The 26,923-nt window shown below is 35.9% G+C and overlaps 1 protein-coding gene across 3 annotated transcripts in view; it reads left to right on the top strand.

Moving 5' to 3' along the window:
- Positions 1 to 26,923, top strand: part of LOC105215599 (uncharacterized) — a 192,697-nt gene that overhangs the window by 10,977 nt on the left and 154,797 nt on the right. For 2 of the 3 annotated variants that reach the window (XM_054232261.1, XM_054232262.1), the window contains exons 3-4: positions 4,075 to 4,126; positions 26,501 to 26,759. In XM_054232261.1, the coding sequence (XP_054088236.1) occupies positions 26,687 to 26,759 (73 nt within the window). In that variant the 5' untranslated portion in view covers positions 4,075 to 4,126; positions 26,501 to 26,686. The remainder of the gene's footprint in view (positions 1 to 4,074; positions 4,127 to 26,500; positions 26,760 to 26,923) is intronic. The other variant, XM_054232263.1, reaches the window with a different exon arrangement.

Genomic DNA, 26,923 nt, shown 5'->3' with positions numbered 1-26,923 from the left:
TGAATTGTCAAAGCGCCACAAAATATTATTTATTTGCACCCTTTTCACCCAACACACTTTTCACTTCACACCTCCGCTCTAACTAGTTGAACGTTTGTGTTGGTGTAATTTGAGCTCTCGCTTTCACAGTACTTTTTCTGATCAAATTCATTTCCATTTCTATACAAATTTTGTGTGTGAATAAATGAATGAGTGATTTTCCGCAGCAAAAATATAAATCAGCACAGGGATGCATTGCACTGGCTTTTCCGGTGCTTGAAAAATGAATTATTTGCATTGCAAAAAGTTATGCTTGCAAAGTTTTGAAACTGAAACCCGTTCGTTTGTATGTGTGTGTATTTGTGTGACCAGCAACAGGAACAAATGAATATTCACAGTCAAATTGAAGTGATTTTCAATAGCAAACAGCGAGCGATTGCCCAATTTGCTGCATTTCGCTGCTTTGCTGTTGTTGTTATCGTTGTTGCTTTGGATATTTGCTGGTCTCACCTTCCTGTTCCAATAACCCAGATCAGTTATGGCAAACGAACAACAAGCAAAACAAACGTCGACAACCACGTGCCATGTTGCAACAACAAAAACAACATTAGGGTTCATATGTATATGTAGTTGTATTTCTTTTACGAAGGGTTGATTGCAACAATTTGCATGTACCCCATCTCCTTCGAACGCCTAACCTCACTCTCATATCCACTGCACTTGCCACCCACCTCCTGCTGCACTCACTCACTCTCTCGCCAACAAATCATTTTCTATGCTTGCCATTGTTGTTCTTGTTATTGCTTCATTGATGACCGCTTGGTGTGCTGATGGCGCTCGGCGTGTTAAGTGTTGCCAACAATTTCTGTCTCCTGGCAGTTGCCCACTGTATTGTTGGAGGAATTGTTGTGGCATATAACCGCAGTGCAAGGCGGAACTTTGCAACGGAAAGTGTTGCAACAACAAAAGCAGCAATAACAAGCGCATAGTTGTTATCTTCATCATAGTAGTTTCCACTTTTGTTTGTTACATTGGCGCCTCTATTGTTTTGACTTATGGATTATTACCGTATTTGTGTTGTTATTGTTATTATTGCTATTGTTGTTGTTGTTGCGATTACAGCGCAAAGTCAAATTGCATGGCAAATTGCTCGCATGCAAAATAATTAAAACTTTTTTTTTTTTTGAGGTTTAAAGTTGACTGGACGTTGTCAATGGCAACTGGGCACAGTGGGGTTGTGTGAGTTGAAAATGGGGCAATTAAATAATTATAAGTACATATGGTTATAGGTATGTAAATGTAGTTGAAAGGGATGTCAGTTTATGTTGTATTAATAGAGAAGGCCGCTTTGAAGTTTCTGATGATTTTGGAAAAGTAAATTTTTTTGACATTAAAAAATGATAGCGATAACAAATTATTTCTAATCCCGATTTTTATACTTTTACTCTCTTTTTATTATAAAAACTTATAATTTTGGATCTAGACAAAAGAAATGTGATTCAATGCTCAGTCCCATTAGAATGAGTTTATAATAGTGGTATGGAAGAACGATGACTTATATAAGTAAGTTCGGAGATAGTGACTTCAATTATTAGGGTGTTCCATAAATATTTTTTTGATTTTACCTCCTCAGATTTCCCGAAACTTAACCCCTATATCAGTAGTTTTGATATCGAAAATATAACATATGCATTTTTTGTTGTAAGGGTGTATTTAGACCCTGCTTGAAATGAGGGGAAATAAATTCAAACCCAACTAGTACCGGATCAACGTTACCGGAATTTTTGCAGATTTTGTCCGAACAAGGTCTTTTATTTTGGTGATCTAACCCTGTTCGGATCGGTAGATTAAAAAATATGAAGTATCAGATCAAATTTATATCTCCTCCGTAGCCTCTCAAATCGATAACTGCTATTATCGAGGTATCGTATATTGGTTTTGGTCCGGAAAATAGACGTCATTGTTGGATACTAGATGTCATATCTTAACATGCTATCCGTCCTAGGAATATCTATCTTTTGAGACACATTTTAAACATCTCAAATTGAGGTGAAATTTTTTAGTAATATATTTGACCTGATACGACTATATAGTTATAGTCGTATATATTAATGTATATTTATATGAAATATATATACAGTCTATAAATGTCTTCATGTCTTAAAATCTTATTGCTGCAACATTATATCTCAAAACCCCATTTATCAATTTTTAAATACGTCACATCCTCACAACCTCAATTAACAGATTATTGATGCAGCGTGCGACTTTACCCCAAACCAACAAAAGCCTCTCCTTTTTTGAGCATTCCTCTATCCTCTACTATACTTTGACGACAATGTGGCCACCACTCCCTGCAACCACTTTGACATTTTTCAGTTTGTCGTGTTACTGACCACTTGTGCGCCCTTGGCAAAGGTGACATCACTTTCGAAAGCGAGACTTGAGTCTAGGAGCACGGGAGGCGGCAGAGCAGAGAGACTGGAAATTGCGCAACGATAAAAACAATAAATTCATTTCTGCCGCCATAGCTATTCATTACTATATTTTCCTACTGTTATTTTTTGTTTGTTCTTTCCCTCTTCTTGTTGTTGTAGTTTTCATTTGTCGTCTGGTTCTCTGTTCTGCTTCCAAAGAGCCCATTAGGACGAGGATCAAGCGAACGGCAGAGAATACAATTAGAAAGAAATATGGCAAAAGTGGCGGCAAAAACGATGTTGCTCTTGTTGTTGTTTTTTTAAGCCGCGCTATACAGAATAATGAGAACAACGAGCGCACAACTGGTGAAGCGCCACTAATTGACTATTGTTTTAGTCATTGCGAGTTATTATTGAATTTGTATTTGTTAAGCTCCACTGGTCATCCCCTCGCCTCGCCCATGTCACGACACGCTAACAACACGATTGCATTACAGGCGAGGAGCGTGTGAGTTGAGTGGCAACCCCAACGGAATCGAAAGTGGAGTAGTACAGTGCAAAAGCCAACAATGTGGCAATATTGTTGAAGGCAATCACAGTTACGAGAACGAGCGTAGCACTAAAGGGACTGGGGAAAACGACAAACAATGCCAACAAATACTGTACTATTTATGAATTGGGTGAGGAACTCTGTGGTGAATGCCTGGGACGTGGCAAGTGGTGGTTGAGTATGTGGTTGCTCTGCGGTGAAAGTGGTGTGGAAATATTAAACTTTGTGGTAGAATATGAGGTTAGCTGGCGATTGCGCCGCGCCGATAGGTGGAAAATAAATGTTAATTTGTATGATAAAAAAAAAAAACATTTTAGTAAGTGAATTTGTTTTCAAAAAAATAGTAATAAATAACACACCATACTATATGAAAATTAACTTAATTAAATTTGATTTCATACAAGCTAAAATATAGTCTTATATTCCGAAATACATATATGCACAAATATCAAATATATGTTTGGAGTGGAGTGAGATAGCTCAGAGTCACTTTTAAACTTGTCACTGGTTGAACATTTTTAAATAAAATAAGACATACAAAATGTTATAATTTGAATATAAAATGTTAATATTTAACACTCTTTCAAATGAGTGCGGCACACATCATATTCCTGTAACTCCAGCAGGAGCATAGGATATCTCAAAGTCGTATACGCCTGGGCTTTGATTCGCTTAGTATTACGAAAATTTATTTAAAATATTAAGAGCAGTCCTTTACCTGTCCAATTTCCATCAACAATACATGTCCAAGGAAAAACTACGGAGAAATACTTGTGTTTCTAGTCTAATGGAGTTTAGTATAAAATTCCAAAGAGCGAGAAGCATTTGTGAATCCACATAGAAAATTGATGTATTCTAGTATCTTCTTCTTATAAATTATTTGAATCTTAGTTCTCATAGATAGCTTAGCTGCTACTCATAACTTAGCTGAACAAAATATGTATGTCTTCTTCATACTGTACCGTACGTGTTATATACGTAACTTTTAATCGTTTTCCCAAATATTTATAGTATATACGAATTCCTATATAAAATTAAATATTCAATTGTAGTAATCTTCAAAGCATCTTTTATAAATTCTGAATAAATTTTTATAATCTTTAAAAATTTCCTTTACTTCTCTTGCAGGTTAATCCATTAGCCGATTTATTGAAAATTGTTTACGAAGCTCTACAGTGAGGTGAGTAAAAATCAAAAATTTCATTTTAACGACAACTTAACAAGCTATTTAAATCGATTGATAGCTGCTTCTACAATATTTTGTGGAATTTTATGTAAAGTTGAATAAAAGTCTATACTATATGCAAGAAATTTCAAATGATATATTCAACGAAAAGCCTTGTCAAGCCCATTGTTGACACACACCGGCAGGATAAGTCAACACATCAATTTTGACATGCAATTGGCTTTTGTTGTTGTTTTTAAATTTTAATTAAATTTCAGGCAACTCAATTGCAAAATGCTCACTCAAAATGCTGTGAGAAGCTGATAATTGAAATCAACACAAAATAGAGTATGAACAATGAGTGCAGCTTTCAGCAAGATAAAGTGCGTATGAGGACTAAATAAGCCTTATTTTGTAGATGTTGTCACTAAATAATTCTGTGAGAATTGCATTGGCAATTAAAGTATCTTTTACTCGACTGCTTTAAAGGCAGCAGCCACTTGAACATGCAAACACTAGTGTGCCATACACTCTGCGCTTCCTTGGCCGCCAGCCGAGCTGAGTCGAGCCGAACGACACCGACTTGTGTCAATTTACATATTTATTACATCAACATATTGCGCTTTTATATGCGGACATGCCTATGCAAGTCCATATTTATTTAGATGTGTGTGCCACATATAAACAACTTTCAGCTGCAACAACAACACCAAGCGACCGCTGCAAAAAAGCAATTAATTTAAAAGTTGAATAAATTAATTTACAACAATTTATTGCATATGCATGGGCGCAACACACAAACACATACCCAAGTAGATATATATATATTTTTTAACAGTAAAGAGAAGAAGCAGAGGAGCAAACAAACGTTTCTGCATTTATGCTGGTCGGATCGAGCAAGCGAATGAATGACATAGAATCAACAGCGTTTATGTTGATGTTTACACGCTTTATGCAAGTGAACACACACTCTGATATACAGAAATTCATATGTGAAAACTGGCATAAATGCCGCTTGTAAGACTGTTAGAGCATGCGGTGAAAGCATTCAAATGAATAGGTAGGTAGCATAAAGAACTTCCGCGCACAACAACACACACGAAATCATATGTGAATGTGTACTTGTAGTGTGTAGTGCCACCACATCAACCGCGTAGTCGAAATGTGCGCTTGCCATGGCAAAACTCGTCAGCATTTAATAAGCTGTGCTCGCAAGCAGTCATTCACAACGATTGCATACTTTAGGCAGCGAGCTCTGACGAGTTGGATGCTTCAACCAACAACAACTTGCATATTGCGCAGTGTTTATTTACTAATTCATATATGTATGTGTGTATTATTGTTGTACAACAATGAACATTAGTATGAATGCGCATTTATATTATGTAGAAGACTCAACTACCTCAACTAATCTTATCTAAAGCTCTTAATGTTAATTACACTCATGTGAGTAGCAGTTACATGCGGCTTTTGTAGGTTTTGTGCTGCGATTATACTCGTACATATGCGTAGTTAGTGATAATTATATGAGTACTTAGTGGAATAGTCAAAATCACTGAGGATTTTGTTTGTAGCTACTCGAGTTGGTATGCTGGATGCGAATGATTTTGTGAGGTCCTTATGAAATAAAAAAATTATTTTTGTAGAACAACAAAACAAGTGGAAGCGCTGTATTCGGGTGCAGCTAAGCATTTTCGGCTCTTAGAATTTGCAAGGATCAATCACGAGGAAATATATTAATATGTTGAGACATTCTTCAATTGATTAAAACTACCAGAAATATGAACTTATCTCATCAATATTATGTTCTAGAAGCCTGAAAGATACCGTAAAAAAACCATAAGAAAATCATTATTTCTAAACATATTTGGAAATAATTCTGGAATTTCCTTCGGTTATATTTTAAATACATATGCGCAATCCAAAAAAAAAAATATCAAAATTGTAAAATAACAAAGATTCACTCAATTATAAAGATAATGTTATTTTCGTTAACCTTCCCTCTGTGCAAGGCGTGTTAATTATGCTCGCTTTTCCTTTCGCTCCTAACAAAAACGGGTAACAAAGTTTTAATTACCTTCATAGTTAATTGATTCATTGTTTTCGGTTAAGAAATTCGCTTTTGTTTGTTTGAAAACTTTTAAGTTTTTCCCACGAAAACAGCATTGCAAATACATAGTTGATTCTCTAGAATAAAAGAAGAGAATTGTGGCATTTCCGCGCCCTCGATCGCGGTCAATACACATTAGGTATTGTCTACCTGTTTCTAGATCACCTTAAAATACAAAGGTCAAAATAGGAACATTTTCGAAATTTCTACCTGTTCGACAGGTAAAAACCCTTTTACTATATAGGAAAAAAGGGTATAAAACCTGAGATCCTTTGCACTTCATCATCAAACTTGTACGATCTACAAACGTGTTAACAACTCCCAAGAACTCCAGAAAAAACTTAAAAATGGCAGACCGTTACTCCTGCAATAATACCGCCGGCTGCCCTCTATGTGAAGAATCCATAGCCAGCAAACAGTTGAAACGTCGTCGCGAATTCGAAGCTACTTTGAATGTCGCCAAGAAGCAGCGCACCGAAGCGCCCATCGATTTACTTATGATCCAACTATTCATATATCACGTGCTAAGACAGCAATTCGAAGCAGCTGCAAGAGCACAACAGCTAGGGACTGTAGTTAAAAAGGAACCGGAAGAAAACCCAACCCCTGCTGACAATGTTGGAACACCTACTAACACCTCGAACACAGTGAAGATCGGACCGAATGGCACTACTGTGTCCAGAGTTGACTTTGAGAAGCTGCGGGATTGCAGTGCTTCGCTGGCCACACGCAATCTGCTCGCTTCGATCTTCGATCGCCAGACACTGGCCACCCACTCGCTGAGCGGCAAACCCTCACCCGCATTCCGTTATGAAGAGCGCATGATAAAGCGGCAGTTGGATGCCAAGAAAGTGTCTGATATCATTCATTGCATTCGCAACAGATTCAAAATCTCCGAGAAGGAGATTCGCTCGACGATCACCATGAAATGTGCCGACGTGGCCAGAATGTTCAAAGGCAAAGAAAACAAAAATAAAGAGAACTGAGAACTGGTTTAGAAATAGAAATGTTAGATTTTTAAGAATTGAATAATGTACGACTTAATATTTGAAATAATAAAATTTTAATCTTGTAAATGAATTGTGTTGTTTTTAGATTTACTAGGTTCTAAGGATGTGTTTAAAAGAATCGGAAGGGTACATGCAACTAATACCACTTTGCAACCTTTTGTGTCGAACGCACGACTCTTTACACCCAGAAAACATTTACAAAAGCCAAAAAGCTAAACAGAGTGAAAGCAATAAAGTTTGGCTTGTACTTTATGGCCAGCAAGCAAGCTCATAATAAAAACATATAAAAATACTAAAAATGAAATTCTGTTTTAAACAGATACAATGGCAAAACAGATATAATAAATCGCTTCATTAAAGACAGATAAAAAGGCATTTTTTCATGTAGTGCTGACCGTATGAGGTCACACACGTGCTCGCTCGGCTCGGTGGCATTCCTACAACCGCTAAACAAATAGAAATGGAGTATAAAGCTAGAAAAAAGGGTTCCATGAAAGAGTAAACTAAAAATGTTCATGAAAAGGAATGCGAGACTCTAAACATGACTGTGGCGAACCGAAATGCACAGTGGCTGGAGCAATGAAAGAAAGAAAGGCAGGCACAGGCAAATGGCAACGAGCACAAACAGCGAAATGGCTGAGTAAACAAAATATTATTAAATTTTATGTGGTATAATTTAGGCGGCTCACAATGGTACATGGAAGAGGCGCAGCTGAGTGAGTGAGAGCTTCACTATTGTTTTTGTGAAGCGTGTGTGATGGAGTTATGTGGCTGTTTGTATAGTTGTATGAGATGGCATTTAGTTACTAGTCACTGGTGGACTGAGAACATGAAGTAGAAGTGACAAATATTTTTTTTAGTTATTGTTACTCATTAGCACAGTATGAACAGTACAGAAAAACAGGCCATAAAATATTTTTAATTTTCTATTTAAATAATTGAATTTAAAAACACAAAATGAATATATGAATATTAAAAATAAAATATTAAATACGTGCAAGCGCTTTTAATTAATGAAAACGTATTGTAGAAGTGTGGAATAAAAACACACAAAGCCAGACATTATTCCATGCCGCCATTCAAATTGCAAGCACTATCACCACTACACACACACTTTCACATTCACATATAAGCGCTTAACAGACAATGTCGCGTGAAGGACAATATCGAAAAGCAATAAATAATCAGCGACAAATTAATTTTCACGGACATGTAAAAAATGTAATTTACCTGCGTGCATTGATCCGTGAAGAGCGCTACTGTGTGTGGCATGTTGCAACAACAATGCGCCACAAAAACTGAAACAACACCGAAACAAGCAACACAAAAGCAAGTATGCACATAATATGTTATTTTAAAGTGTGTAAACACGACTTGTAACGTCTATAGCCGAACACACTCGTTCTTATGTACATTTCACGGGCCGACAACTGCACAAAGGGATGTGAATCCGCAATGTTCCTTGTTGGAAATGAAAATCAGTACGCATGACAATGGTATATCGATGGTGCATGAGGAGAGGATAGTGTTTTCAAAGAAAGCCCTCTAGACGACTTAAAGTTTCGAAATTTCTTGAAGCTATATGTAGGACTATCCTAAAATTTTCCGCCAGTATGCAGTATGTTCTCATACATACCTACTGATTCCATTGAAACCGGTACTTAGTTCAAAACACTCATCAAATGATACCAAGAAACTTAATCGATAACACTTCTTCATTAAAGCTTTTGATGCATGACATATTTTTCCTACATGGCACTCTCATTTGCAATCATATGTAGGCAACACTCCACATAGGGGAGCCTCCAAACAAATGACAATCAGGGCCGGCACTTTAATCTCCAACGCACACATAATGAACAAAACGGCCATTGTGGCAATGGGTTGAAGCGTTAAAGGAAACATTCTTGTTTGTTCGAAGAACTTGTCCTGCACACACGAGAGTGCGGAGACTATTGTATTGTTGCCTTTGTAAACAAGCGTTGGTAATGCGTTAAGCGACTGAGCGAGCGCTCAGGAAGCGTACGAAATACTATGCGGAAAGGAATACATATGTGCGAAACTTTAAACAAAAAAAGAAGGAAATTGAAAGAAAAGAGACAAAACACAGAGGAGAGAAGAAGCGCTTAACTGCCGAAGACTAAAATTCCATTGAAAGATAGTGCAAAGACATTTAATTGATGAAACATACATATTGAATTTATTTTATCAATTTTATCAGTATAAGAATTAAGTATTTTAAATAGGTGGCAACCTTTTCCAAAAACATATAGGGTTAATTAGATGCCTATATTAGGTTATAAAATTTCATCAATTTAATTGCCAAAACAAATTTAAATACTTTAATTTTGAAAATTGTAAACATGTGGCAACCTTATATAATTTTTTTTATTCTTAAATTCATTAAGCACGTTTAATTAGATATCCATATCCTTAGTAAATATATTGAATTAAAATTTCTTAACAGGTGGCAACCCTTCTCAAAATTTCTGACAGTTTACAATTTCTTAGTCAACTTCAATTTGATATCTACATTAACCTCTACTTAATCAAAATTTCTTTTCTACAAAAATAAACAAATTAACCTCAAATATTGTACCAAAATTATAAATAAACTGAATTAATCAAACATTTAATAATTGAAATGTAACATTTACATATTTTCTTGGAAATAATTAATTTCTCAAAATTTCGCCCATTAATAAATTTCCAAATTCACACCAAACACTGGAAATTTAATTTCGACTTCAACGCGAATTTATTGCCTCTCATCACATTGACAAGGGTCGGCGACAACAAAACGTCCATAGCCTCAAGAGCCCACACTACAGCCAGGCGGCTCGTAAATGCCGCTTCCTTTGCACTAAGGAATGCCACTTCACTTAAGTGTGCCCTCAAACTGAAGGCTCGTAAAGTCTACAACATCATTTCTTTTAGCACCAAACAAAAATACAACAACAATAGCAACAGTAAGCAGCCGAACGAAATCAAGTAATTGCGCCATCTTCTTTAAGCTTAAAGAAGAGAACCTACAACAAAAATACAAACACAAATGAGCAACAGTCGGCCAACGGAAGTACAAGAACAAGGGTAAAGCAAAAGCGCGAGGAGCGGTTGAGGCGCAGACCAGACAGACGACGATGACAATAAAAACAACACAAAAATTTAACAACAAAATCAATGACGAGTTGACGACCAGCGCACACACAAAGAGGGAGAGGACGACACTGAAATGTACAACAAATAATTTGAAGACTCTTTTAGACACTGGACATTTCGCTACCACTGAGAAAGAAGTGGACCAACTTATATATATTTACACGTTATAAGCAACTTCGCAGGAAACCGTTATGTGGTGCAAGGCATTGACTTTGGAAATATGTGTTTATAGAAAGTTTACTTACTTTTTCCCCCTTTCACCGCTGCCCTCTCGGTTCCACTACGGGCAGCATAATTTATTTATACACTTTGTAACGTCGCAATCAATTTAAAAAATGGCGAAAATTGCTATTTAGTAATGGACGTAATAAGTAATAAATTGAGTCTGAATGTAAAGCGAGAACGTTTGTGGACAAAGTTACAACGGCACTTTGATTGTAATGGTCTGAGATGTGGTCATTACTAGCGGAATATGAAAACGTTGCGTAAAAGAAAACTTGCAAATGGAAGTTCAAATATTTATATTTGGACAGAAGGTTCAGGGTGGAGAGCAGTGTAATATACAATCAATTTTATAAGACGAAGACAAGAGAAAATTAGTAAAAGAAAGTATATTAGAGATGATATGGCTGGTAATAAAATCTTTATATCGGAGCCAAATTAATATTTCTTATCGCACAAAATATCTTCAAAACCTTCTAGATATTCGGTTATTAGTGCTAGCTGATTTCCAATTAATAAAAACACAAAAACAGCTGACTCTCATGAGATTATTTTTTTTTATATATCGTGAGATATTTTAATATTAAAAGCTCCAAAAACTCAAAACTGCGCCAACAATTCAACAACAAATATTAAAGTCATCTTCGACCATGACTAGTCTTCTTAATCTACATATTTTGTGAGCATACAACAAAAAATTAACACTAAACTGCCACTTAACTATGACCGCTGACCCACATCATCAAGTGCCACGGCGTATGAGTAACCTGAAAACCCCCAAAAAAACTTTTTGTTCCGCACAGCTTTACAAAAATTAATTCGAAAAAAATGCATGTCCGCATAAATCTCGTAAACTCTTACGGCGCCCACATAATAATAGTACCGTAAATTGGCGCACCTAATTCACGAATCGGCGAAAGCAATTGCCTAGCTGCTCCCTTCATTATGGACACAGGCGCTGAGTGGCTTGCCAACAGCTGTATGCTGCCAAACCGTTTTTTGAAACTTATTTAAAATTCATTAAATTACCCGCCGAAACTCACACGAACACGCGCTGAAACATTTATTTACCGCACAACGCGAGCGCCAGCAGTGAGTGGGAGAAGGTATGTAACAATTGTTACGCGGGCGCCAGCACTTCTGCAGCCAAATGAAAACGAGCGAATCTCGAGCGCAAGCAAGGCAAACGAAACGCACATTTTCGGCGTGTATAAAATAAATAGAACGCTCAAACACACACTCAAATTGTTGCTATGTGAGTGAGTGAGTGCACCCTGCAGTATGGCTGGTATGAATTGGTGAATTGCACTAGTGAATTCTTGTGTTACAAGTAACTAGAGAATTCACGACAACGAGGTAATGCAGAGAAGCAATAGTACATGAGAGAGATTGAGAGAGAAGAGAGCATGATCTAGAGAACGTTGTGCTTAATTTGTACTCTCAGTAGAATATTACCGACAAATAAGGGTGGGAATGCAATTTTGAGAGATCGAAGCAAAAATAACGCAGAATAATAACGGCAGAGCATCTCGTACAGTAAGTACAAGTTGTAAATAATTATTGGATCATTATAGTATTTACGTACAAGTTGGTCATTGAAAGCATGATTTACTGTAGTAGAAAGAAAGGCATCAGCGTTTTCTTTGTAATTCTGATATTTCATTTTTCGCATAATAGTTGTTCTCTGATTGTACAATTGATCTCGCGTCGCGGGTTCTAATACGTTTATTGTTTATTAAAAGTGTTATTAAAAGGTGAATAATTAAATGAAATAATAGTGAATAAAAACAAAGAAAACATAAATATTATATGCAAAAAAATGGATTGCCCTGCACAATGAAAAGAGGTAAGAATTCCAACATTGCTGTATATGGTTTGTTCGAAAGTGTTTGCACATATTTATGAACGCATAAATATCCTTGTATGTACATTTATTTAAATTATTAACACCTTACTTATATGTATACTTGTTTCGAATTATTTTACTCATTTAAGATCAACACCAAATTTTAATGGAACTCTTAGAAATGTGACTTGGGGATATAAGTGCAGTGATATATATGGTATGTAATTTGTAATACAAATTTAATATCAACTACATTTCTTTTTAATTATTTTCTTTCTTTATCACATGTTCAACGAAGTCGCTTTTGAATCCAGCCGAAGTGCACAAAAACTTCTGACTTGACTTCTTCTGACTTGACTGATATTAACCGACCCTGTTGTTCAGATGGTAAATATAATTGTAAACAAAGAAATTTTAAATAAAAAATAATATTATTAATTATATAAAATTTAAATAAAATTTGTGTTTAATTATGTTTGGAATAAACTAGCTAGGTTGAGAGGTAGTGAAGAAAGTAGTGAAATTTAATAGTCGGTAAGTTGTGAAGTAACTAATGATATATAGTCAGTGATATGTGGTGAAGTAGCTAGTGAAATATAGGCGGTGAAATCACTCGTGAATAGTGTTAATCGGTTACCGCCAATGACATCGCCGTGTTAAATTCATGAGTGAATTGCATTGCCGGTATTATGGTGGGTAACCAGTGGTGGTTACCAGTAAGTAGTGAACTCACTAGTGTTTCACTAATGAGCCGAACTGAAGGGCATGAACTGCGATATATACACCACAGCGTATTGCTTGTGTGCGTCAGTGGATTGTGGTGGTGAAAATAATGCCGTAAGTGGCTTCCAAACAAAAGAAATGTAACAGTAAAATAATAATTTTTAATCTGCGCGTTTCATTTACAATAGTAAACTGTAGCGAATGCGCCAAAAATGTTTATTATTTCAGGAAATCGCTTCATATGCGCGCTCGGTTAAATGGTTTTTCATTTGTGGTAAATTGTTGCGAAAAATGTTATCATTGGAAAATTGAAATTATTAGATTTGCTTTGCTTAATACAAATATATTTTTTTATTTCAATAATTCTTGATATATTGAATCTTAAATCTACTCAAACTAGAGAACCTCAAAGATATAGTGGAGGCTGCATAATTTCGAATGGGAATAGTCCCCTTTGATTTTTGATAGCTTGAAGGCGAAATATTAAGGTAAACAACTGAATAAATATTGTTTTCAGAAACTTAAAATTCCCGTTATTTTTTGAACACACCGTAAAATACTATTATATGGAAATTTTGACCACACTCTGATTACTAAATATTATTCTGATTATTAAATATTTCGTTTGAAAAATTGTTATAATTTCCTTATTTTTAAACTTCCTTCTTCTAACCATGACTTCTGTATAAAAAATGTTACTGCCAACAACTGATAATTATCCCACCCATACACACAAGCATATACAATGTCCGAAATTAAGCAATTAAAAGTAAAAGACGCACTTGAGCGTCAGCAAACGATAAATAAAACGAAAAACTCCTAAATCAACCCCCACTTTATATGTAGTACACTTCCTTATCAACAACAACAACCAAGCAGTTCCATTTCAGCCGAGTAATTTGGTTACTCGCAAATTGCGCAACATAAACTTTACAACAAATTTTTATTTATAATGCTCCCTCTATTTCGCGCTGCTTTTTCGGTTTAAAATTGCATTAACTGTGCGAAGAATTTCAATTTAATATTTTATTTAGTTTTGTTTGTGTACAACACTCATAATCGCAGCGCGCATAATGTCCTCGACATCCTTAAACAGAAACAAATTTTAATATCATAAAATACCGTAATGTTTCTGGCGTGTTGCCGGGTTTTATGGGTGGGTTGGGGGTTGCTGAGCTTCTATGCGCACAGATTTCGCTTTTCAAAGATGCTTGTCTTTGTTGTTGTTGGATTTGTACGCAATATTAAAAATATTTATTGCTCCAACACGCAAAATGCGAACGGAGAATACAAAATTGGATTTTTTTTGCGATGGTAGAGAAAATCAGAGTATAAGAGGAAGGAGGTAGGAATACGTAATGAGGCGTGACGGGTATAGAACACGCAATAAAAATGTATTTTATTATATTTACAATCTGAATACAAATATTTTTATAAGATTTGGATTTATCAGCTTGAAGTGGAATTATTTAATTTAATGCTATTTATTTATATAAATGATTGAAATTTCTTAAAAATTTCCTCATCTTTCCCTTCCATATCTTTTTAAGTCGTCCGAGCAAGCGTTACAGGCTCTTATTTCATATCAACAGCACTTATTTACCACACTTCACCGCTCATTTTTATCCCACTTTTCGCCCCATTCAGAAACCACTTTGGCTTTCATTTCTTTTCATCGCGCACAAAGCTACTTTTTCCAGCTTGCTTTGTGGGCGATTGTTTGCTCCATTTCATCGTCGAAAGTCGTGCCGCTGTCGCTGCAATTATTGCCAGTTCAAAAGCCAATGTTGCCAGGCTTTTTCAATAGCGTTTATGCCTGCACGGATGCGTCGTTTGAAAAGAAACGTTTTGTATTTTCCAAAAAATTTTAAAATAATTTTAATAAGAGTGAAATTAGGCCGCTCCTCGCTCATGAACGGTTAATAAAATGAATTTGTTAAGTACTAAAGGAGAGAAGTATTAAAAGACAAGTAAGTTTTATCCAAAATTTGAAAGAAATTTTTGTCCATATAAAAAAGTGATCGAACATTATTTCAAATTTTGCAAAATTTCGCAGTATCGAATATTAAAAGCTTTAAAAAGTTAGGACAAATTTCAAATATGCTCAAAAGCCTTAAACCTTCCCCACGTATATAATCCAAACATTACCTTGTTGCTGTGCCTTGTTGCCACAATGTGTACTCGTATGCCACTTATGTTGTTTGGTTACAATAAAAACGGTTTACTGTCGCCATGGGTTACCGTTATGGCAGCGTTATAATTTTGTTTCATTAAACTTTAAAAGTTGAGAGGGGCGTCTCCCTGCGCAATATTTGCCACATGTCGTTACCCGCCGTGGTGACATTAACGGTACAGTTTGTGCAATAAATTGAAGTGGGCTCAGCACAATTTTCGAACGAAGGCATTACGAAACTTGACTGAAATTTAGAGTTTTCGAGTTTTCATTGCCATTTTGGCATGTGAGGGTTTTTGCCTTGAACTGATTTTGCTGCGAATTTTATGTGGAGAGTTGACGAAAAATACTTTTAATGATAAATCTTACTCGAAAAGTTGGCCAATTTTATAGAGAGAGTCTTCTAACGAAAGGAACTCATTCCAATATTCTGAATATTGAACCTAACCTGACAATATTTTTATATTTGAAAATGCTATTCCTTTCTAAAGTTTGCTCTCTTCATTAGAAACCTTGCATTACTGAAGTGTCAAACTCGAGTTAATCGTTTTATGTTTACGACTAGCATTCGTAAATAAAATTCTTCTAGAAAGCATTTTTATGTGAAAGAATTTTTGAAATCGGCATAGTAGTTTTTGAGTTTATTCATTACAAACATACATACAAAACTTTCCTCTTTATAATAGTATAATATATATACATACATACATACTGATGAAGATAACGGAATAAAACTTTACACCAATAAAGATAACGATTACAGGAAACGGAAGTCTCATAACGGAAGCGGATATGATGCAAACGGAGGTCTTCCATGAACAGGAAGCATTTATGTTAAGCTCTGATGCTGACGCTGCTTCCGTCACTAAGCACTTTCTGGAGAAGGGACGTTACATGTCCAGTTTCCACACCCGTCCGTCCGCTCTATATCGAACATCCGTATGGAACCATATCTGGTTCCAGTTGGCTCATTCCGTTTCCGGATGCCCCACTTCCAGTTCAGTAGTGACCAATATTCAGTCATCCTATTTCCGGTTCCGGAAACACATGTCAGGTTCTATCGTTCATATCCCGTTTCCCCATATCCGGTTGCGGCAACATATTTATCCATGTACGGTTCCGGATGCCCCATTTCCGGTTCCGGTAACATTATGTCCGGTTACCCCATGAGGTCAATGACCCCACCCTGATCACGTGATGACATTTCAAGATCACGTGATATTTTTGTTTACAGGTCAATGATCCTACCCTGATCACGTGATGACATTTCAAGATCACGCGATATTTTTGTTTATAGGTCAATGACCCTACCCTGATCACGTGATGTCATTTCAAGATCACGCGTTATTTTTGTTTACAGGTCAATGACCCTATCCTGATCACGTGATGACATTTCAAGATCACGTGATATTTTTGTTTACATATTTCAGTGAGGTCAATGACCCCCCGTGATGTCATTTCAAGGTCACGTGATTTTTTTGTTTACATATTTGAGTGAGGTCAATGACCACACTCTGACCACGTGAGGTTATTTCAAGGTCACGTGATAACGACTCCTGAACGTTTCGTTGACATATCTTTAGTGGTTTACGAGATATGTACAAAAAACTTAGTAGGGGACACGGTTACGCCCACTTTCCCAAAAAATTACATCCAAATATACCCCTTCCTAGAACAATCACTTTCATAGCTTAATTTATGGCTTAGTTATAGCTCTTTATAGGTTTTCAGTTATCACCATTTTGTGGGCGTGGCAGTGGTCTGATTTCGCCCATATTTGAACTTAACCTTCTTTTGGTACCAAGAAACACGTGCTCCAAGTTTCATTAAGATATTTCAATTTGTACTCAAGTTACAGCTTGCACGGAAGGACAGACAGACGTCCGGATTTGAACTTTACTCGGCACCTTGATAACTTTGGTATATACTATTGAACCTTATACGTAACTCGTTCAGTTTTAGGACTTACAAACAACCGTTATGTGAACAAAACTAGTATACTCTCTTTAATAACATTATTTTATTTGTAATGAGCTAAATCTTCTTTAAGACCTCTAGTCTTTGGTGTCCGATGTCTTTCTCTCCGATTATGAAGCGAGCTTGTATGTTTCTAATATTTTGACGATTTTCAGTTTCAGATGGGAACTATTTCCAGAAAGTTTAGATTGTAACAATAAATATAGCCTATGTTACTCGAGGTGAACGTAGCTTTCGAATTGTGAAAAAAATTTTGAAATTGGCAAAGTAGTTTTAGAGTTTCTTCATTACAAACATACATACAAATCTTTCCTCTTTTTAATAGTAGTATAGATATAATAATAATATCATAATATTATATATTGCTAGACTAAATCGATAGAGAATGATGTGTATTAGCATCATAATATTAAAATCTTTACTAAATATTTTAGAAAATATAAAAGTTTGCGCCTTAAACTCTATTACCGTTACATGGCGTACCAGCAACCGTAGAAAGTTGTAATGTGTCTATTTGAGTTTTTCTTCTCTTTGTGATTTTCAGCTCTTCTGCGCCGCTTTGTCACTTCCAACGGCCAGTTAAGTTGCATGTTGTGCCATTCCACTGACATCACTTCTTCGTACAACACTTGTCACTGCCGTTGTTACCAATACTTTTTTAAATTTATTGTTCTTGTTGTTGTAGCTGCTTGTTAGCGTTAAAGAGTGGCAACACAGGACGCAGAATGCTGAACTTTAGCAAACTTCTTTAAGAAATTTGCGTAAAGTTTGCGCAGGAATTAACGGGATTTCTTTAAGTATTTATTGTTGGAAGAAATTAAAGAAAGAGGAATAATGAGGAGGAATTTTGAATGTAAAACACTTCTGAAAACAATTTCATGTCCTTCTTAAATTTTGTTCTTTGACACCAGATCTATTATATTTCTTTCACTCTTTCAAATTAATTCTTTGGAAAATAAAAATTTATTGTATTTTGAGTTAGAAAATCTATATATAAACGGCGTTGCCACCTATAAATATATATCCACGAGAACCACTTCTTTAGTTATTCTCATCTTTAAGTTCGCTCATTTATTTTCACTTCGCCAAAACTGTCTCAGCCCTGTGTGTATTTAGGATTTAGTAGAGTGAAAAATTAGATGTCATAGCTGTGCACCTCCTGGTAAATTCAACAGCTTCCGGTTAAGCCTTCCCATACGTCTTCCGGGTACTCGCATATATTTTTTTGTATTTCAAAGAGTGCCGCAAGTATTTTGTTGTTGTTTTCTATACGTTTACTTCTCCATGCACCCTATTCTTTTGTTATGCCACATGTTTATTTGCGCGCACCTACTTGCAAGTACCTGCAAGAGCTCTCCACTCCATATTCGCACTCACACACCCGAAATGCCATGAAGCATGCTTTTAGGCGCCAACTTCGCGCTTCAGACACTGCGCTTCGAGTGGCCACCACATATTTTTCAATTTCACTTCACTCTATGGAATGTACTGTTAGTTCGGATTCTTGTTGTGTGGTTCCATGCATGGCATGTGGCATGTAGCAGTCACTTGTCAGACATTGTACTATTCTTCTGCATACAAACACACGCACAGTACTGTATGTAATGAGCAAATATATAGTAGAAGAAGTAGTGAAGTGAAATCCGCATTGTTGAGCTTCGGGTGATACAAATTTATGCCACTTCAATGAGCTTAATATGTCACACAAAAACAAAAAGAAGAAAAAAAGAAAAGAAGTGCTGCCGCGCAGAGAGTTCGTGCATTTTTCGTTTGCTTTTCACTAAACATTTGTTGATTATTTGAATTTATGATTAACCGAGTGTGTGGGTGTGTCTGTCTGTGCATGGGGGTGTGTGTGGCAGAGGCCAGTGACATCTCAGTGTTGGCAAGGGGTTCTTAGTTACATGTGTGGGCCGTTGGAGGCGTAAACAACTTCATGTTTGTTGTTTGTAGTTGTTGGTAAAGAAAAACACAAAAAACAATTAATAAATTTTATTTAAATATTACCTAGAAATCCTATAGAATTAAGGTATAGGGAATATTACAACCTAAAATATGAATATTCGGCGATATTCGATTAAAAGTAATAACATTTATGTTACAATTGTTTAAAATGTATGGTAATTGCTTGACTAAATTGGAAAAAGAGGTTGGAATTTTTAATAAAAATCAATTGGTAGCATTATTTTAAATCAAATATAGAAAATATATATTTTTGTTGAAAGTCGACACGTTCATCTTCCACTTTGTACCAGAAATGGCTTGTACGATGCCCGATGACCCGTAGAGTCCAGATAAAGATGTTAAGAAGTTTCCAAGAGACTGTTTAGACATACATTTTCATATCTGAATCAAGCCACTCGACTTTATTTCAAGAAAAATACTTGATATATAAATAGAAATAGACAAAAATGTCTTCCTCTTCTTCTTCAGTTTAATTGTAAATAAAAAAATTGTAAATTAAAAGTATATATTTAAACAACCTGCAGCATTTCACAAACATTTTAAGTATTATTAAAAAAGCATCAAAGAATACTTTTATGTTTTAACAGCTTAAAATGTCTCCTCCAACCACCGCACAAACACACACTCACGTACATAAGTTCAACGCTGGCATCGAAGAGTGCGCGAGTGACATTACAAAATCATCAAATTTTAATTGGTTTCGCCCCAAAAGTCCTACAAAGAAAATTGTTATTCGGTCATGAGCCTCCAAGTGGACTTTAAAACACCCCTGCTGAAATGCGCTTTACACACACACTCACACTCTACTTCAACTACTTCTTTGCCAGTTTTAATATATTTGCGCTTCAAGTATTTTCAGTGCAAGCAACATAGATTCGTGTATGAGGAGTTCAACACACACACACACTGACATTATATTAAATATATATGATAATAAATATATGTGCATTTGCAGCTTTTACCAGTGACATACATATGCGTGTGTATGTGTGCTGTTGTTGGCCACGACTGTCTGGGCATTGTTCAGCGCTTTTGTCGTTTGTTTGATGTATGTCAGTGCACTTAGTGTCCGTCGCCGTTGAAGTCGATGTCGTTGACATTGTTCTCCATGTCCGCCTTTTGCTTTGCTTTTTGCTTTCTGCTTTGTAGCGCAATATTTCCAGTGTTTTATGAAATTTTTCGTCATATTTGGCTTCGAGCTGCTCCTCGCTCTCACTCACACTCCCCCTCTCTCCACCGTCAAATTGCTTTTGTTAACGTTTGTTTTCGCTCGCTTATTTCTGCCATTTTCCTTTCGTTTATGTCATGCGAGCTCTTCGTCCTCAATATGCAAATCCGCTGCTTCAAAGTTCACTAAACGCTCAGAGAGGCAGGGGGACTTACTATAAATGTACATGTGTGTGTATGAAACTGCTATTGCAATTGTTTGAGTCTCCTCATATCTTCTGTTTGATTTGTGCGCGTGACTCTAGCATGCTTTCAGGCGTGTCTTCTTCTGCAACAGTGCCGACATTGACACACGCCGCCGCTACTGAAATCCACCCTCTATTTGACTATCGTTTTGTGAAAAAAAATGTTAGTTTTTAGCAACCGGTTATGTTTGAAATTTTTATTTGCAAATCGAAACCATTTACAATTCATTTCCAGCACTCTCACCCGATCCATCCTCTCATTGCACTCAAATTTGTAAACTGACACGACCGCTCCCCATATCATTCCGCCCTTTTCATTACCAGCGCTTGACTTCTCCTTTCTGTAACCTTTTTGTTGTTGTTTTTTTTTTCCTCACTCCTTTATCATCGTCTGTCAGTTGCCAATAGCTGTCAATTTAGCGTATTTAATAAGCCTGCTCACAAAGATTGACAGCTCTCCGGACGGCCGAAATCAAAATTGCCATTACGCTCTATTTTCGCTTGACCATTCTTCGCTGAATGATTGGCAATTTCGATGCGTTGTAAAGGCTGCCAAATTTACTGAAAGCCGGCAGCAATAAGCATGAGTAAGACATATTTCCATTGCACAGTGAAACTGAAATAGAAGGGAATTCATAGTTACAGGACTAGTTACAGTAAACTTTTATATCAAAAATGGACAAAAGTCTTCTGTTTCTTTAATCTTAGAAGATAATAAGGTGATTAGAGCTCACTCGATATTCATGACCTTTACATGCATTCGTTGTGTTTTTATACGCTTAACTATATCCATGACGCGGTAGAGCTCATGTTCGTTTCTGTTTTGTAAGAGACTCCCAAAATCTTCTCGCCAAAGCCCAGTATAATAAATACCTTCAGCTTGTAAGCTGTCTCCTCTTTTCAATGGCTTAAGAAGGCTGACACAATCAAGAAGAGAATCTCGCTCAAATAAATACCGAAGGTATACCTTGAATAATATATTCACATGTGACCGAAGAGTCCCTCATTTCTGACACTTCTCACACTCAGGGTAACTAGTACCTGATTTCCAATAACATTTGCCCTTTTGAACAAAACCATGTACATAAAACATAAAATATATTTATATAATAAAATTATTTGAAATTGCGTTCACCACATGCAGAGCCTTTCTCAATGAATTTTGGCTTAGAATTTAGTGCAGAAGCATTTTATTTGACATTTCATACGAATTTACGAGCTAAGCAACACGAAATAATGTTTACATGAAGCCCCAATACATATGTACCTAATGTGCAGCCATTCCCTTGCACGTGTGAGAAAGACATAATTCAGTCGGATATTTCAGATGCGAAATGCTGCAAGCACACAGAGCTTTACCGATTCGATGCAGGCGCGCTAGCGCAGGTGAATATATTGAAAGCAATTAAACACGAATGAATGCTCAGCTTGCATAATTGACACACATTCTTGGATATTAGAACACACACTCGTTTGTGGGTGCATATGTGTACAGGAAAATGGCGAAATCGAAAAGGACTCCAATATAGGATATACATATATTCAGTAGATGTGGAAAGTGGAGGTGAAAGAAACGTGTGGCTTGTATTTTATATGTGAATGAAGAAAATTTGTCATATTTCCTGAAGGTGTTCATGCTAAAGTGTTTATGATGGCAATCGTGCCACAGCCATGTATGTATGTATGCAATTCCGGCAGCCTGCTCGGTCAAGTGCTGCCAGCAGCCAATATCCAAAGTAATTAAAATATTTTCCACATACATCAAACGAAGAAATGAAGATTGAGAGCGAGCGGCAATAAAAGCATAAGGTTTTGTTGTTGTTGTGCGCAAGGATGCAGGATCAATAAACGATAATGCCAATAACGGAAAATGGTTGCAAAGCAAAATGACAAGTAGCACGGCTGGTTGAAGCAAAGATAATCACGTGAGAGTTTAAGCTCAGCTACTTATGAGGATGGTAGCAATAAAATTTTAGCCGGCGTTGCGCCAGAAAACTTAATTAACTCCGATGTCATTTTGTGTGTCACATTTATTTTTTTAGCAAACGAAAATTAAATAATTCGAAGCTATTTCTGTTAACTTTTCAAAGAAACTTAGCTCTCATATAACAATATTTATTTTTTCTTTCAAACTCTCCAAATACCCCACTAAGTAATTTGTGTTCACTGCAATTTTTTTACTCATCTTGTTTTCGCGAACTTAAGAAAAATTTCGCCTGCAAGTCAAGCCAAAGAGTTTACCATTGAAATCAAAGGAAATCACCAGTTCGGTCCCCGTCGCACATTAACACCGGCCGCCGCGACCATAAGGACATGACGCCCAAAATGATAATCCAAACTTTATTCATTTTCGCCGGCTTTTATGCCAGCAGGAAGGAAGAAATTGCGCGTGCATAAAACTTTATTGCAATGCAACTCGCACCGGCACTGGCAATTATTTCCGTGCAACTGTCAGGTCAAGGCGAACTTTTCCAAAGTACGAAGAATTTGTTGTTGGAAGAACATGGAGAAGTTGAAATAGTCGCTGTCGGTGTTTTAGTGGTAGTTCTCCAATGCTTTGTGACTGATTTTTGCAAATTAGCTGCGTCGCAAATATCTAGCAGTTAAAAATATAATTATTATGATTTGATGATTATGGTAAGCAATTGAGGAAGGGTTTGGTGATTTTAGTGAAGTTTTTTATTATGTATTTTTGGACTAATAACTATTTGTTTTTTGTTAGTTGAAAGGGTTTTTATTAAAAGAAAATCGTAAAATTAATATCTTAATGGCTTTTAATGTTATGTGATTCAGTATATATCTTTCAACTTATTCTTCTGCTTTTCATCAGATATATAATTTGTAAATTAAAATATTAATTTTTAATTTTAAAAGTTACTCATACCACATGTAGCACCTTAGTATTTACTACTCACACATACTGTGGTATATGTAGCCAAGATTGGAAACTATTGGTCAACCCTAATCTCAGAAACTGTCTAAACTCAAATTCTAGTGGCGTCTTGCATTACAATACTTTTGAAGACAAAATTCGAAAAATTCTGAGTGATATCAAAATTGAGTACGAAAATATGCTCTACGCAATTTCGTCGCCGTACTAATAGAATAAGATTAAAGACAAAGGTGCAGAAAAAAAATTATTCAGCTGTTTTTAGTGCTGTAATTGCACAATAAAGCAAGTTATATTGAATGAAGATGTTAATTAAAAGGATTTGAAAAAGACTGATGTTCGAAAAAATAAGTGAAGTACTTTCAAATAAAAGATGCTTGGTGTATTCAAAAACAATAAAAATAAATAAAAAAAAAAAAATGCAAAATTAAAAACCCAATTTTTCTGCAACTATTTCCTTTCCCCACAGAGATGCCTTGCATTTTTGGCAACTCCAAAATTCGTATGTTATTGCCTGCAAGGCACGTACTCGTATGTCATGCGCTGCCAAGTTTTACGAAGGTATAACCATGCAGCAGACAACAGCAGAAGGCGAAACAAAACAAATTTGTGCACACACACACACCTAATTGCCGAAATGGCAGATGCTTCGAGCACCGAAATGACATTTAAGTGAATTTGTAGAAGAGTTTGCATCCGTTTCCTGTCGGTGGCACAGAAGCAGCGGAAGTGCATGCAAATAAGCCAAGAAAATTGCCTATAGCCCTACTTGTGCTTGTCTTTTGGGTATTTTTAGTTTAGAACAACAGCTGTGACTTGCTGAATGTGTGCTGTTGCCGCAAAAAAGCAACAATTTTTGCTCACATATGCAGTTGTTGTGGGGAAGGTGATGCTTTTAAAGTGCAACCAAAAGAGTATAAACATATTTTGTTAATATAATATGACATATTTAGTTGATATGATAAAGTAATTCGGCTAATTTAGACTTTATTAACGTCCAAAATTTCTAGAGAAGAGTTCAAGCAGCCACCAGAGGCATCGTATAGTGAATAATTGTTAAACTGGCTTAACTTACCTGTGGAAGTAGCTTCCAAACACTATATTTTTCAAGAAAATTGTTACATACTAACGCTTCAGCAATTCCCTGAATACTACCATAAACATCTACCTTCAAATGAAATCCATAAAAAATAAAGATTTTATCTGCCATCATTTATCAAAATCTACAATTAAGCCTAATCACATGTGGGTAAATGCGTATTGACATCTCGACAGTTTCAATTAACGTGCTAATGTTGTTTTTTGTTTTTCATTATCTGGCCATTTTCACGCTTAATCAATAACAACAACAGCAAGCGGCTTTAGATATTAAAGCCAAATTTTTTGTGCATTCGGACGGAAAGTGCCAAATATTCAACGGCTATTGGCGCTTGAGGTCATTTATCAATGTTGTTTTGTGTTGTTTTTGCCTCTCACACATACTAATACACAAGCAAATGCTTAATTGTGAATTTTTCTTTTCGCTCGTGTAGTTTGATTGCCTCGCTTTATTCCTCGCTGATTCCTGTCACTTTATTTGATAATTTTAACAATTTTTTGTGAACTGCAGACTAATACCTCAGAGACTGCAGACTAAATATCAGAGTGATACTTAATTTTTTAAATTAAATTAAAATTTTTGATATTCATTGATATTGCAAATGCTCTTATTATACCCAAACCATTTTTAAAAATTTTGCAAAAATTTTTTTAAAACACATTGAAAGTAGCTAGATCGATAGCGAGCAACGCTAAGTAAAAACACAAAAATATTTCCAAAAGGTTCATAACTTTAATACAAATATTTTGACTGATCACAATTTCTAAGAAAGAAAAGTGTTCTTATATTGTGCACAGACTGATCACTATGTAGTTCACGAAAAAATATGGCGGTTTGGGAAGAAGCATTTATTCAATATACAAATTCCTATATCCTGAAAAGTGAGGACGAACCGTACAAATTTGAAATATCGAAGTACTAATACTGAAAATCAGTGGGAATAGTACTATCAAGCAATTGAGCTGAAGTTACATTATTAAACGGCCCTTTTTATGTCAATCCTATATTTTACTGTATCAGGGGACCGAAAAGTGGTTAGCCAGTTGAAGAATAAATGTTTAAAAAAGCATAGACCATGGAAGTGAGGTTTTCATTTATACCAATCTATATTTCTAACACAGCAACAATAATATTGCAATTAAAAAATTCTCGGAACATTTATGCTAAAATATATCAAACTTACAAAAAAGGACAATAAATGATGGTCGAAAATATTATATTCGCCCAAGTAAACCATAATTACTGATAACAATGGAAAGTTAAACAACAAATGAATTGAATTGTTCTCGATAGCAAAATTTCAATCAAGTATTGATTCGGTGGTTTAAACACGATTTTCTTATTATTCACAATATATTATTACTCAACAACAAAACAAGTGTGTGGTAAAGGTGAAATATTAAAAAATATTTGAGATATTCAATTGATATTCGCCAGCAAATAACAAGTCAGCGACCAGAGTCGCTTTGTATTCGAGAGAAATCAAACACTTTTTCATTAATTTGTTTTGTCGCAATGGCAGCGTGTCAAAGTGTCATATCAATATGGGCAAATACAAATAAAGAATGTCAAGCGCATGCGAGAACGCAAATTTTTATCAAACCCACCGCAGTAACAACAACAATAAAATCAATAACAAATAGCAGCATTGCCAAAAAGTACAATCATTCTTCCACATTTTTCATGCTTCCGAAGATTTGTGTTTACATTCTGAATATTCTTCTTTCTTTCTTATTTCTTTGATGTTCATATTTCATTGCAACTAATTTCACAAAAATATATTTGCTTTGCCTTTCATTGCAGCACTTATCGTCAGCTCTAACACCTAGAAGTAGGTTACAGTTTTCTTTCTGGTGTGGGCAGCGGGAAGAATCCGGACAGAAGATATATTGAGGCTGCAGTAATAAGTCAAAGCGGCCGCAAAAGCTGCAGTGGTCGAGATCGAAGACAACGATTTGGAGTGTAGTATAGGCGAATATGTAGCAGAGAATGTGCACCGCTGGTCTTGCTGCCGGCGTCTTATTCCTGTTGTGTGTCGTTAACAGCGTCAACTCCTTCTCAAGTATGTACCAAAACAAGCGAAGAGTTAGGTAGTAAACAGTTTTATAAGTTCAGCTCAGCAGCACCTAGTATTTCATTGCACTACAGTTATTTTAAATCTCTTCAAACTAGCACGATTGTATGCTTTGGAGTAAGATATTTGCAATTTGTGGTATGCAATACCAC

The sequence above is a fragment of the Zeugodacus cucurbitae genome, chromosome 5 (assembly GCF_028554725.1).
Source record: "Zeugodacus cucurbitae isolate PBARC_wt_2022May chromosome 5, idZeuCucr1.2, whole genome shotgun sequence".
NCBI lineage: Eukaryota > Metazoa > Arthropoda > Insecta > Diptera > Tephritidae > Zeugodacus > Zeugodacus cucurbitae.
The sequence above is the reverse complement of the archived record's forward strand: the minus strand, read 5'-3'. Positions and strand labels throughout refer to the sequence as shown.